Raw genomic sequence first — 14,225 nt, forward strand, 5'->3', positions numbered from 1 at the left:
GTAGCCTTTTAAAAATCCACAGGTGCGCCTCATAAAAAAACCGTGAAAAAACGCCGCGCGCGCGTTTTTTCGATGTTCAACAACTTTTTGCTTCCTCAAAAAAGTGTGAAAACACGTGTAGTACAAGCCCTTTGAAATACAATCGCCGCCGCCGTGAAAACATACGCGTACACCATCTATCGGATAGATGCGAATAGATCGTGATTGCGGTCGATATTGTCAATATCTTCTTAACAGCTCTTAACTTATTGTGTCATTTTTGCTCGTTTAAAAAAATAAATAGCACGTACGCAGCGCGCGCTGTAGCGTCTAATGTTTATAAAAATTGACACACTGACTTGCATATTTTTTATTTATTATATTCGTATCTTTATATATAATACCTAATAATACCTAACATATAATACCTAATAATACCTAATAATAATAAATAGTACAGAGGCTCTAATAAGTAAATCAAAAAAGGAAAAAGGGGTGCCTATACTGAAACATAATATCTACACACACACACACACACACACACACACACACACACACACACACACACACACACACACACACACACACACACACACACACACCACACACACACACACACACACACACACACACACCACACACATATATATATTCATATTCTTCTAATATAATATATAAACAATAAAATCTTTTGCTATGTTCCTTTTTCTTACTTTTCTATTTATCTTAAGATTTCTTTCTTCTATAAAATTTGTTAAACATATTTTTATATTTTTATATTGGAATTTTTAGATACTGATTTCTTCGTTACATTCATACCTAATCGTGATGAAGGTGTCTCTAATAGTCTCGCGCACCGTGTGAGCCTGTGCCTGTGACATGCGCCTAAGATTTCTCACTTCCTGCCTGAGATCCTTCGCCTTCTTCTGCAGACCCCTCAGTTGGTTGTACATTTCCGGTGTGAGCGCCAGATCCCTGTACACGTATTGACCGGCCACCAACGCGGCTGGTTTCGGCGGTGGTGTTGGCTTGTGCCTGTCTCTCTCTGCAATCGTTCAGTCGACATGTAAGACCGCGTGTTTCCAATGTAACTCCTCGTAATTTGCGCGAACATTTAAAGGATTTAAGCGCGCACGGCCCCGCGCCTCCTTCCGTGCAAAGAGCGTCTTTAGATTCAGAATGGCGAACGATAATATGGAAAAATCCTGTTCTGAAAACTGCAACTGTACAAGTCAAATCGCATCATGAATACTATAAAAAATATTAAACAATTAAAAGTGGGATAAATTATCGTACATTTTATTTCATCAAATCTCCAGTTTCCAGATACATTAATTAATTACGAAATTGTTAATCAAAATGATCATTTATTCCCATATTTCTCTCTAACTAGACGTCCCGGAACATTTCGCGCTTCGTCTAGCAGAGTTTAAAAGATGAAACGCAGCTGATTACCATGACAGATTCGAGTGCTTGGACGGTTCCTCAATCAGCTGATTGGATTTGACGTTCGTCACTCGTGTCATTAATCGACGCCTCGTCGTAACGATTTCGCACGACAGAAGAGCGGGGCCTGGTAATGAGAGGACAGGAACGGTTAAACGGGTCGGCGACACAACACAATTTTACTGTCACTTTTATTGCCGCAGTTTTATTGGACGGATGACGAAAGGCACGACAGGAGCGGAAGAAGGAGACAACAGATGACCTAATTGGCCGATTGAAAATATCGTTGGTGTTCCAAGCGGAAGGACCGTGTGTGCGAGAGTTGTATCGTCTGCGTGTGACATACACCCTTTGTGGTACGTGACATATTTCGCTGTGTGCTGTGCACAAACGTTTCTCTGCAATAACATAATTATCTCTACGGATGCAGGCGCTGGTTTGCCGATTGCGATGATATTTTCACCGACAATAAACTCGAGTTTCACGAACGCGCTACGACCGAAAATTAATTTCCTTGCGCTCAACGTACGCGCGTTTTAATCGAATTTACCTCGACAATATCATATGTTGAGCACAAACGTTGAGCTGCACAAATTTCCACGTGTACGACAAATGTAGAACAGACATAGGTTTCTATGACGAAGATGTAGCACCTTTGTTTTCTTATCATACAATAACGATATTTTTGATAAATGTTTTTTTTATCAATAAAATTGTGTAATATTCTGGTTTTTACACATGGCTTTTACACATATTTATAGAGCAGGGTTGGAAAAGTAACGTTACTTGTGTCGTTACCGTTATCGTTATTTTTTTCGATAGCGAACTGATGATGGCATTATTTTTTGTTAGCAACTGTAATGATAGTTACATTCTTTCAATTAAAACTGTAATGTTAATGAATTTAACAGTTATTTTTTTCATTACTTTTCATGTTTTGAATCTATCTATAACTTATAATTTTTGTATATTCAATATTTAATCTTTAATTGATATTCATAGTCTGTTGTTATATTTAAGATTGTCTTAAGAATAATTTATCATAAATCATAAAGCCGCATTAGAATAGACTTTATAAATATCGCCCTTTAAAAATTTGTAGAATTTAGAATAGGAAGAAATATAAATTTGGTTATATTTAATGAATTTAATGAAAAGCATAATCTTTTTATTTTAATATTTTAAAAACTTCTTATAGTCTTGCGAATTTAAAGAAACAAGTTTTATTGCTTTTATATTGATAGTTGATAGAAAATATTGATAGAAAAGCAAATTTTTTTTATTTAATCTGATCTCGTATTAGCATTAAAAAGTAATTAATCGTTTCAAGTAATGATAACAAGTTACTTCTATAAAAAAATAATTTTTCCAACCCCCGTTGTAAGATGGAAATCGATTCACATCTTTTATGACAAAGAGCGCGAAAAGAGTGAATTAATAATCTTGAATTAATAATCCTTTTTAATTGGCGTGCTGACTGGGTGCATCTATTTTACGCGAAGCCAAGAAAAAAAGATCCGCGTCGCGGTTTTACGAGGCGAGCGATCCGTGAGACAGTCCTAAATGAACCGATCCCATGATAAGAGACATTGCGCGTCCCCGCGGACAAATAAAAGTGCGGTCTGAACAAGATGAATAAAGGAGGAATTTACGAGCAGGAAGGGCAGGACGGGAAGGGATGGACGGTAAGAGGGATGTATCGTGATGTTTCCGAGTGATCGGCGGCGACAGATATGCTGCCGTGACATATCGCTCGGTCTGGAGAACAGAGGAAAAGAGAGAGAGAGGAACGGAGAAAGAAGGAAGAATGAGATGCTCGCAGCACGCGAGCGTCGAATGCAACGCGAAGAAATGTATTTGTCGCAAGTGTCCCGTAAAATAGTATAAACACATGAATTGCCTCCTGTCTCGTGCACGGATGTCCATGCGGCCGCGCGAAGCGTTCGTCAACGCGATGATATATGAAGGGCACGTAGAAAAGGGCAAGATTGTCCCTTCGTCGAACAGATACAGCTTGAAATGATGTTTCAAAATAAGAGAGAAAGAAAGAGAGAGAGAGAGAGAGAGAGAGAGAGAGAGAGAGATATGCCTGGTGAGAGAGACATGAATTTCTCGCTCAAATATGAGATGTCTTGCGAGTAATCTCGAAGAGAGAAAAATTGGAGGGAATTTCCGTCCATCGAAATAAGTACTGAATGTGACTGATATGAATGTGAAATGGTTTTCAAAGTAACTTTTGCGAGATGTGCTTTTCCCACGCTGAGTTTTACATAAAAACATACGGACGTTCCATACGTATACGGATTTGATTTAGTTTGGTTATTTTCTGCTTCGCCTAGAATTGGACCAGTAGTCGCCTTTCCTCGCATACAGCATACTTTGAAAATCGATTTACATGGAAATGAGCACATTAATTCGTTTTAAAATCCAGCAACGTCGACGTGCAACAGCGCTCGTCTTAGCTTTTTATGGGAGAGTGGACTTACAATTTTCCGGTGCCCTCCATACAGTGTCGTCCCAGAAGGCGAGGAACGAATGAAAATAAAATGGAAGAAAATAGTTCGAAACGACCGAAACGGCGGAAGATTGTATCAAAGAACGACGCTCATTATGAACAACATATAAATATGGTAGACACAGCGTAACACATAGGGGAGAAGCATAGACATAGGAATGGAACTATTCGGTTAACGTAATAAAATTTGATTATTTCGATTATCTTGACAAATTATATATATATTGTAATCTTTGAATAAATAATCTGAAATATTTAAATATCAAATGAAGCTATGAGAGTATTCAATAATGAGACATCTCAGAATTTTCCGGTAAAGTATGAAGTAGATTATTTTATATAAAATTATTTCTTTATTTCACATCGTATTAAAATAACGTAATAGTTTTAAAAGATATATCTAAATATTTTTTTATAAAAAAAGTTAAAATTTTAACAGAAAAATACTATAAATGAGATGAATAAGAATATTTTTGAAGAAATTTTGAAGAGATACTTCTAAGTGATATCACTGAGCTCTGTTTTATTTCTTTTGAAGATATTGAATACTTGAAATAAAGTACCGCCGATTAGTTCCACCGCTAACAGAAAGACGGGGATGTTTTACCTTGCGACGACATCCTCGGCAACGTGGAGGATTTGATTGCCGGTTTCGTGGGTTTTGTGTCCGCTAGTTGTGGTAGGCATTGCAGAATCGAACACGAGAAGGCGTTAGAGATTATTGTTAGCGTTAGTATTCGCGTCGGGATAATTTTTTCATAGATACATTTTTATTTTTGTGCGAAACCCTCTTATGATTAAAAATTAACTTCTTACCACTAATACTCACTGAATACTGAATATGATATTCATTATTTAATAATCAGGAAGTGATAAAAATGAATTATCGCATTTTAAATATAGGAACTAATTTCTAATTATTCATCAATTATAATTATGGGCATAATCAATGATATTATACAATTCGCTGGACGAAATAATGACATGAATTAAAAATTGACATTTATCATATCTTATATATATAAAATATTTTAAATTAATTTTTGTTCTTTCTTTTCGTAAAATTAGAAAAATTGAAACAATATGTTTATATAATTTATTTATATTATTTTTGTTAAATTTACAAAAATAATATAAATGAGAAAGTTAATTATTACATTATTTCGTTCAACAGAAATATAGGTAAAACAAATATACGCACCAATCGTCACAATTGTTATAAAAACCCATTTGTATTATTTAAAAAAAAAAAACTTTTGTTAGCATTCGAAAATCAATATTGGAAAAGACACAAAAGAAAATATGTCATAATTTATCACATTCATTGCCGTTGTTTAACTGTTGTTTTGTTAATTAAAAATCTATTATGTAAAAAACAAAGAGAAGGATTTCTCAATGCGATCGATCAATTATTCGTGTTAATCGATCGAATCGAAATCAAGCATCATGAATTGCACGAGAACTTCGCAAGATTTTGAAAGGAATACAGATTTCGTGATTATAGGTCTTTGCTACTTAATGGCTTGATCTTCAATTAAACTTCAATCGAGATCAAATACGCGCTTCAATATTATCCCATGGCGAAATTGCATTCGATTCCTGCTCATTGCAAAATAATCAGTCGTGATACAAACTATTGTATCATTCTTAAATTGCTATGAAACCTTTGCTTCAACAAGAGGAGATCGTCGTCGCGGCAAATATAATTGATTCCTCAATATATTCACGCGAAAAAGAGAAACGTATTGTTTATCTTGGAGGATTAAAAAAACAATAAACTTTATACATGCATCTGAAGATGATTGTTGCGAGACGAGAATTCTTTCTTGCATATTACTTTGCGACTTGAAATACAGCGCTAGCTCTTGGAACGTCTACCACTTCCTCAAAAATTCACCCGACAACGATGTGATCGGTATTCTGGCCTTTACAGCGTGCTTAGCATACATTTTGCGATTTCTTTTTACAAGACGTGCGCTAGCCGTTACCTGCATGTTGCGGGGAATGTTGTTTGGGAGAGTTCATGTCTGGTGGCTCGTCACTGAAGGACACTGACTTTTCAAACGACACCGACTTGTCTGTAATAGATGTTGATCAGCATATTTTTGCGTGGTATATGTGCGTAAAAAGCGTAAGAAGCGTGTACGTGAACGTGTGCGTTCGGCTGGGAATTCGATAAAAGGGATGAAATCAGCGCCGGCTTTCGGAACACTTTTCGATTGAAAGAGTCGCATTTATCATAAGATAATAATTAAGCTGGCAACACATACAGTTTCGTGTTTTAAGTTCAAATGAACTTTCTTACTTGAACTAATAAATATTCTAATTATAACGTTTCGCAATTCTATCTCTGAGAAGCTTCGCGTAATTGCTTTCGTAAATCACCCCTAAAGCCGGTGCTGACAATGAGTAAAACAATCGCGAGGGTGTCTCGAAACTTCGACGTGTGCACCATGCAAACGAAAATCGTAGATTGCAGAAACGTAATGCGTTATAAATTAGACGATAATACTTTCCTTAAGATGACGATTTCAACTCACGAAAAAAAAAAATTAACAAAATGACCGATTTGGATATTAACGGATAATCACGTTAGAAAAGTAGGACAATCTCGCGGATTTTAAAGATCGAAAAAGTTGGTGCCATTAAAGTTTGTCAATAAAAATATCGTACAATCGAAATCGTGTTTTACACGAGTGGAAAGATAAAATAACATAAAGGCACAAATATACGAAAGAGACGTGCAACGTTGACAACGTAAGATATAAGAGGCAATAATGCAGCGAGCATACGCAAAAATGCATATAATAAAGAAACATATGAAGCGCACCTTTGCCTAATTTTGGCGGTTTAACGTCAGTCCTTAAGTACGAGTCATCTGTAACGGCAGGTTGAGACACTTGAATTTTAAAGGACACGCGTTTTATTAACGGCAATAAAGATAGAAATGTTAAATATATATATATATATATATATATATATATATATATTTATTTATATATATATATACATATAAATATAATATATATAAATATATAGAAGTATAGACAAGTAGACAAAAATTATAATATCTGTATATCGTATATATATATATATATATATATATATATATGTGTATGTATAGAAATAAACATATGTAAATATATAAATAGCGGTTATACAGTGATTCGGAGATGAATAGAAGATAGAAGAAGATGAAAGACACACCTGGCAGTGAGGCAGAGCTGGAGCTAGAGTGTTTGTCGAACTCGTCCCCGGCGCCTGGTGTGTGCATTAGTCGGAATAACAAAGCAGTTGTACAGCAAGGTTTCAGGAGAGTTCAGTCCGTGAGACTACATCGCTACGGGTAACTATATGCCGTCAAACCGAACTAGACTCAATAACTCTCGGAAACGATTCTCCGAGCTTGGTGTACGAAAATATTTGCTTACGCGTATTTAAGCTCGAAGAAGTTGATCACGTTCACGTTGATCGCGTTGATTCTCATTTGAATTATTTGACGAAATTTCATATTTTTTTTAATTAAAAATACTTTTTCGTGGGATTCTTTTCATTGCGGTTCTCGTTAGAAATTGAATAATAGCGTCAACTCGGTCTTTAAATTTATATTGTGGTATAGATAAATGATGTGTAAAATTATTGTTAAAATCGACAACAGTCGAGGATTACTGTACAAAAACTTGTATTCATGAAATGTTATTAAATTCGCTTGTTATAAAAGCATTTTGTTTTGGTGGCTCTATTATATTAATAAAATATATTTGATATCACGGTATAAAATATTGATAAATGTTATATCCAAATATTCTATAATATTAATTCCGTTTTGAAACGTGCCGGGTATGAGTAATGGCATATTGTTCCTGGCGCGTAGCTCACGGCATAAATTCTTCCAATATATATGTATATCTGCATGTATGTAATGCAACACATATGTATACGTATGCACGTTTATATCTAATTTGTGTCATATCAGCGAATTTCGACTTATCTAAAAGGCGGCTACGACGTTTATTATTTTATCACTAATCGAAAACATACAAACATGACATCGATATTAAAAACTTTTGCCAATTATGGATACAAATTTTCATATTTATTTTTACATATTTATACAACATATTTATTTTTACCTCTATTTTCCATTTTATTTCTATAATCGTAATTGTAAAATAGATATATGAGAATCATTTTTATTCAAGATTTTTACTTTCCATTTGTTCATATTTTGTTTTTATTTCTCATTCATAATTAACTAGATTAGAGTAAACGTGGCGATTCTGCAAAAAAAAAGTCGACGTAGCTGCCTTGTTCGCAATATCTAGCTATTAACTATTGATTATTTATTTGCGGCATGATGATGTTACTAAGAACCGTGATTACGAGATGTCTGAGAGTGGTCGAAAGACGATGAAGTGGATAGATGAACAGGCACGGATGAAACGGACAAGATGAATATTAGTAGAGACTACTTTATATGGAGTGTCTAGCAGTCTCGTATGCTTCTTAGCTGAAACTATCTTTGTGAATTAAGTTAAATGCGCTCTATATCTTCTGTAAAATAAGCACTGAAAACGTAGGAGGGAATAAACGGGATGGCATAAATCGCTAAATCGATCGTCATTATTCGGATCAAAAATCCCCCAAGATTGAACCCCAAGATCTTCGGCATCTACGCGGCTCGGAAGTAACAAGAATGATTTAATTTATATAATCTCCCATCGAATATAAATAAATTTTCAAGAATCAAATCATTCTCGCAGCCTCTCTGAGCCTCTCTTCTTAGAGATGCGACCAAAGGAAAAAAAAAAAAAAAAAAAAACGTAGTAAACAATGTTACCGTGAAAGCGAAATGGAAGGTACTGAAAGAAACCTGGGGAGGAAACGAAATCGTGAATTTTATGGGACACGTACCTGCTGCTCTCGCGTAAGGATCACGTCCCGGTGGGACCTGCAAGTACTCTCGTGGCGACGGACTGGTGTGCGGTGCGTGTGTCAGAGCTTTCTGCACGAGCCCGGTCAGATTGGCTAGTTGTCTTTCCATGTGCTCCACCCTTATCCTACGGCAGATAATATTTGATCAGAAAATGGTACAGTTAATGCTTATCCTTGTTGTTCTAAAAAACAATAGGACAAGACTTATATTCTCGGCGAACACGATGCTATAAGAATCATGATTGCTCTAAGTTACGACGTTTTTTCAGACAGTTTCATGCGCTAGAAAATGCGTGATAATCCATCATATACAGAACAAAAGAAATCCTTTTTTTTATATATTATATATATTAATCAATTATTAAAATAACGTATGAAATAAACGAAAAGTTGTAGAAATATTAAATTTCTAAAATTTTTTTTTTAATTTTTAAGAGGTTTTCATTTGTTTTGATTGGTTTCATTTTGTGCATTTCTTGAATAAATAGTAAATAAATAGTTCATAAAGTATCTTGATTTCTATTAGTTCCATTATCAAAGATTAAATCTGAAACTACTTAATTACTTATGATGCTATAAAGATAATAATGAACATAATAATGAACATAATAATAATGACATAATAATGAAGATGACAATAATGAAGATGACAAGCTGAATGTTATATAAAACGATGATAAAGCGATAAAATAATGATATGACAAACTAAGGAAAAAATGAATGCAATGATATTAATAAAAAATATTAATAATGAATCCTATTTATTCTTCCAAGTATTCCTCCAATGAAGAATACTTTAATAAGCAAGAAGTATATCTTTTATTTCACTGAACTACTAATCATTATAATCTAACATTTCGGTATTCGATCTATAATATAGTAATAGACCAAGAGACTTCATGTCACAACATACTACCAATAAAAAAAATTAGGGACTCTACGTATATCCGTTTTCACCGGAAGGTGAAATGCATGAAATTCTCTTCGGCATGAGAGAGATTCTCTCTTCACACGCCAAAGATATATGGTAAAATCTTCATTTCCGAATATATATATATATTTCCTATCGGTGAAATCGGATGTGTTACATAACACGATGCTAATCACGTGCATCTATCGTTTCGCATGACAAGTGACAGCAGTACCCAATCTACGTCACTGTGTGACAGTACATAAAATGATATACAGGGTGATATATGTGACGCGCGGCGGATCAGGCCGGCTACGTGATTCTCATGGCGATTAGTTTTGGCTTTTGTAAAAATTGCGCGAGAATAAAGTGAGTTTGGATGGCCGACAAGTATTTAGTTCTCAATTTCCCGATATACCCTTTTTGCTCTACCGTGTAGTATCAATTCCGTCTACGAAGTTTTTTTATATAAGAAACATCGAATGTTCGCGACAACTTCCGAATATCTTCGTGGCTAACAGAGATTTATCACAGATGTAAATTCTCGGCAAGAATAATTGCGTAATGCTTTCAAGATCTGGAAAATATCATTACCGACGATAACCAGCTTTACGGAAAGAAATAGCTCTTCCGCTGAAATTTGATAAAGTTATTATTAAATACAAGTTCTTTTTATATAAAATTAGTTTTTTTATATATAAAAAAGCAAAATAAAGTAATTTTGGGTTAATGTAAAATTAAGAAATGATATGACAAAAAATGATATGATTACTATGATATGATTTCTATATGAATTGCTGAAAATAGCATTAAGGAGATAAATCGTTAACGATCTTGTTAGTTTTATTATGGCAAGATAAATATTGCAGAGAATTGCAGAGATGAATTATTTGTTATGCCATTTGTTAAATTTCGAAACACATTAATTACTTTATAAATTGTCTATTGTTTCTTTCGTAATTTTTTTCTACATGTAAAACACCCTGTATATGACCAATGTACGTTTGTCTACGATCGCTAGTCGGCATGCTGCATTCCACCGAGTTGCAAATTATACTTCTATGTATCATATAGATTCCTCGAGTCACATTAATTATGGCATATTTATACATATAATACACGCACATACATACACATACACGCATCTTGTTTTTGGAGCAATAGAGAGTATGATTAATTATATTACAAATAATATACGTAAAACAACCCAGAAAATATGAGCGTCGTAAATTAACATCTATCGTACATGACATGCAACGTATTCATTTTATCGTTAATATTTTTTGCGTAATTAAATAAAATTTTGGTTGAAAGAGAGAACTATACTGAAATTAATTGAAAAGCAAAATTTATATTTATTTCTCTTTATTGCTTATATTAATTTATATTTTCACGTAGAATTCAAATCAAATTGATAATTTTGGAAATTAAATATCTTTTTAATTAAAATATAATTCGATAAAAAAATTAATTAAGAAATCATCTGGAAATTAATTTATATCTCTATATTATTCATGACATTACGTATATAATATATCGCTTGTAAAAATACTGTATAAAAATTAAATTTTGCAATGAATAACAAAAAAATTTTTAATATATTATTACTATTAATTAATATCTATAAAAATACATATTATGTAAAGACAAATTTTGCGAAAAATATTAATATTTTCCAAATGATATGTTAATATATTTGAGAAATAGAAAAATATAAATTAATCTTTTTCGGAAGAAATTAGCAAAGATCGAACAAAAGTCACAATTACACATTTTTTCTTATGATATATAAAGTAATTGAAATTTTTCTACAAAATGATATAAATTTGTAATGTTTAGTTTAAATACATAAATTTTGAAAATAAAAATTGATTATATTGATTATTTAGTGGACTAATTTAGAAGTCTTATTCAATAATACATTATTTTATAATTTATGCCAACTTTTAATCTTAATTATAAAGTAATTTACTGAAAAAAGTAATAAGAATAAATTCCATCGTTTCCGCCTACATATTCGTTAAAATTGTACTATTGAGCGATCCAACTGTGCCTCGCATAAGAGATATGATTGACAGTGATATTTCTTCCTCTCTTTCTCTCTTATCACTCAATTAAGATATCCAACATACTCTACAACATGCACTTGCAGACGATTCACTAAGAATAGTTCCCCTGCTTTACATAGAGAAGAAAATGGCAGCGTTCGAAAGAGAGTACGTTATTCATGATAAAATTTCTATAAACTACCAAACTTGATGAAAAAATAAAAGAAAGTTTTACAGACGGGAATTGTTAGGACTCGATTAGTCAAATTAACGTTTCACGAATATGAACGTTATATTTGTTTAATGATCGGATTTATTTCGGAAAGATAAATCTCACAGTTCTACAAACAGGTTTTTTTCGACATTTCTTTTTTCGAGAAAGTTTTGCACTGAAATGGCTCATTTAGGTAAACGTGAAATCCATTAAACGGTAAAGCTCGTAAAATATCAGTAATAAAATTTGTGAATATTTTTCACTGAATAAAAATGATAGGAACATATGAATAGCGAATGAATAATATTCTTATAATGCTGCCATTTCCTTTAAATGAACGATAATGGATATTGGTTAATATTGTAATTTTAATAGCTAAATAAATAGTAATTAAGTAGCTGGAAATATTTTCCCATAAAACGAATTATACGAAAAAAATTGTTATCGATCATAATATTTTTTGTACGATATTATAAATAATATAATAAACGTAAAATTATGTCGTCTCAGAACGGAAATTGAAAATAATTAAAAATTCTATATTTATAAATAAAAGAAACGATTTTTCAGCATTTCATATCACGAATTTTTGCGAATTATAAAATTAATTCCATGCGAAAAAAATTCCTTAAAATTAAAAGATTCACAAATAAATGATTATTATATATAATATAATATTTTATATTCCACGAAATCTGTTATAAAAAATGTAATAATATCAGATAACTAATAGGTTTTAATTTTTAATTGATTCGGTGTACAAAATTTTGAATTTTCCATCTTTTCGTTACGATTGAATAACCAATATTGAATAACCAATATCCATCTCTGTTTTTCAGTTGTGAATCCAAGTTGAACAGAATAAGAAGAGGAATCATCGAATTTTATTTCAGAATCGGGCAACGCAATCGCCTGGCAAGTTTTTAGCCAGTAGCTATGCCAAGAGATTTTTGCCAACGAGAATTCTGGATTCACTACTGTTCCGCTTTCAAAAGGCAGCTTACTCGAAACGATGCTCGTGCAACGTATTCATTCGCAAGCTGCCTGCCAGGCAGCCAGCCAGCCAGCCAGCCAGACAGCCACCCAGCCGATCGTGACACGATTCTCGGTTGGTCTCAATTCTCTTTCTTTCTCTCTCTCTCTCTCTCTCTCTCTCTCTCTCTCTCTCCTTTTTATTCATTTCCTTTTTATTCAGCGCAGGCAGGCAGGCCTCTACGCAAGACAAACACGCAGGCGACAGAGTGTGCGTGACGTGGGGTGCAGTACCGAGTAGCGTCGTAGCCCTGTCCGCCGGGTGGTAGGGAGGGCGGCGCCCCCGGAGGAAACGGGGACCGCGGGGGACCAGACGGCGGACGCCCCGGTGGTTTCACGCCGTAAAGGCTGTACGATTCCTCCAACAGCTCCGTATCGCTGCACCACCCACAACAGACATACACATCCGCGCTATCAGACATCCGCGTAGAGGAGGTTGCGGCGCGGAAACAAGGGGGAGGGTGGTTTCAGTCATTCGGGGTGGGACCGGAGACCCCACGGAGACGACATTTTCCCTAGTAAAGGGCTCGCGGCTAGGAGGAGTGGTGGATAAGAGTTTCCGAGTGAGTGGAGTTTATTCACACGGACTGTACGTAAGATTGTATTTACACGGACAGAAGTGACTGCGGACAGATGTGTGTGCTGGACCTCTCATTAGGAACTCTACGTTATATAATGTATAATGAAGTATAACTCGTGCATTTATCATATGCTTAATCAATAATTTGTCGGGACGAAAAATGCATTGTCCGCATTAGACTTTCATGCGGCAATATTATTATATAATCGGTTAATTAATAGATTCAGCCAGTTCCGATGTCTCTTCGGCAAGAGAGTAAAAATATGTTCAGCGTAAATGAAATATTGAGCAGGACGCTAATAAAGCGAATAAAATGAATCTCGACGTAATGAGGTAGCTAACGTTCTATTGTCGCGTATTTCGCTATTTTCTCTCTACTAGAATTCATATACAGTGTACTCTAAACTTCCTACGGTTTTTTTTTTTTTTTCGTTAATCAATTCCATTCCATTAATTTATAAATTAATCTGAGTAGTTTCATTAAAAACAATGCATTCTTTTAATATTTAAATGCAGGTGTTATGTAACAAGATTTCAAATTAAAATTCTTCCGAACTTAAGCCAAT

At 34.0% G+C, this 14,225-nt stretch overlaps 1 protein-coding gene across 1 annotated transcript in view; it reads right to left on the reverse strand.

The window, feature by feature from the left end:
* Window positions 1–14,225, reverse strand: part of LOC105424895 (uncharacterized) — a 189,469-nt gene that overhangs the window by 22,074 nt on the left and 153,170 nt on the right. Inside the window, exons 12-18 of the mRNA XM_089072894.1 lie at window positions 13,314–13,457; window positions 8,855–9,000; window positions 7,148–7,201; window positions 6,771–6,839; window positions 5,929–6,018; window positions 4,548–4,610; window positions 799–1,024 (exon numbers count right to left, since the gene is read on the reverse strand). Coding sequence (XP_088929020.1) covers window positions 799–1,024; window positions 4,548–4,610; window positions 5,929–6,018; window positions 6,771–6,839; window positions 7,148–7,201; window positions 8,855–9,000; window positions 13,314–13,457 — 792 coding nt within the window. The remainder of the gene's footprint in view (window positions 1–798; window positions 1,025–4,547; window positions 4,611–5,928; window positions 6,019–6,770; window positions 6,840–7,147; window positions 7,202–8,854; window positions 9,001–13,313; window positions 13,458–14,225) is intronic.

The sequence above is a fragment of the Pogonomyrmex barbatus genome, unplaced genomic scaffold (assembly GCF_055798465.1).
Source record: "Pogonomyrmex barbatus isolate J1 unplaced genomic scaffold, ASM5579846v1 scaffold14, whole genome shotgun sequence".
NCBI classification, from domain to species: Eukaryota; Metazoa; Arthropoda; class Insecta; order Hymenoptera; family Formicidae; genus Pogonomyrmex; species Pogonomyrmex barbatus.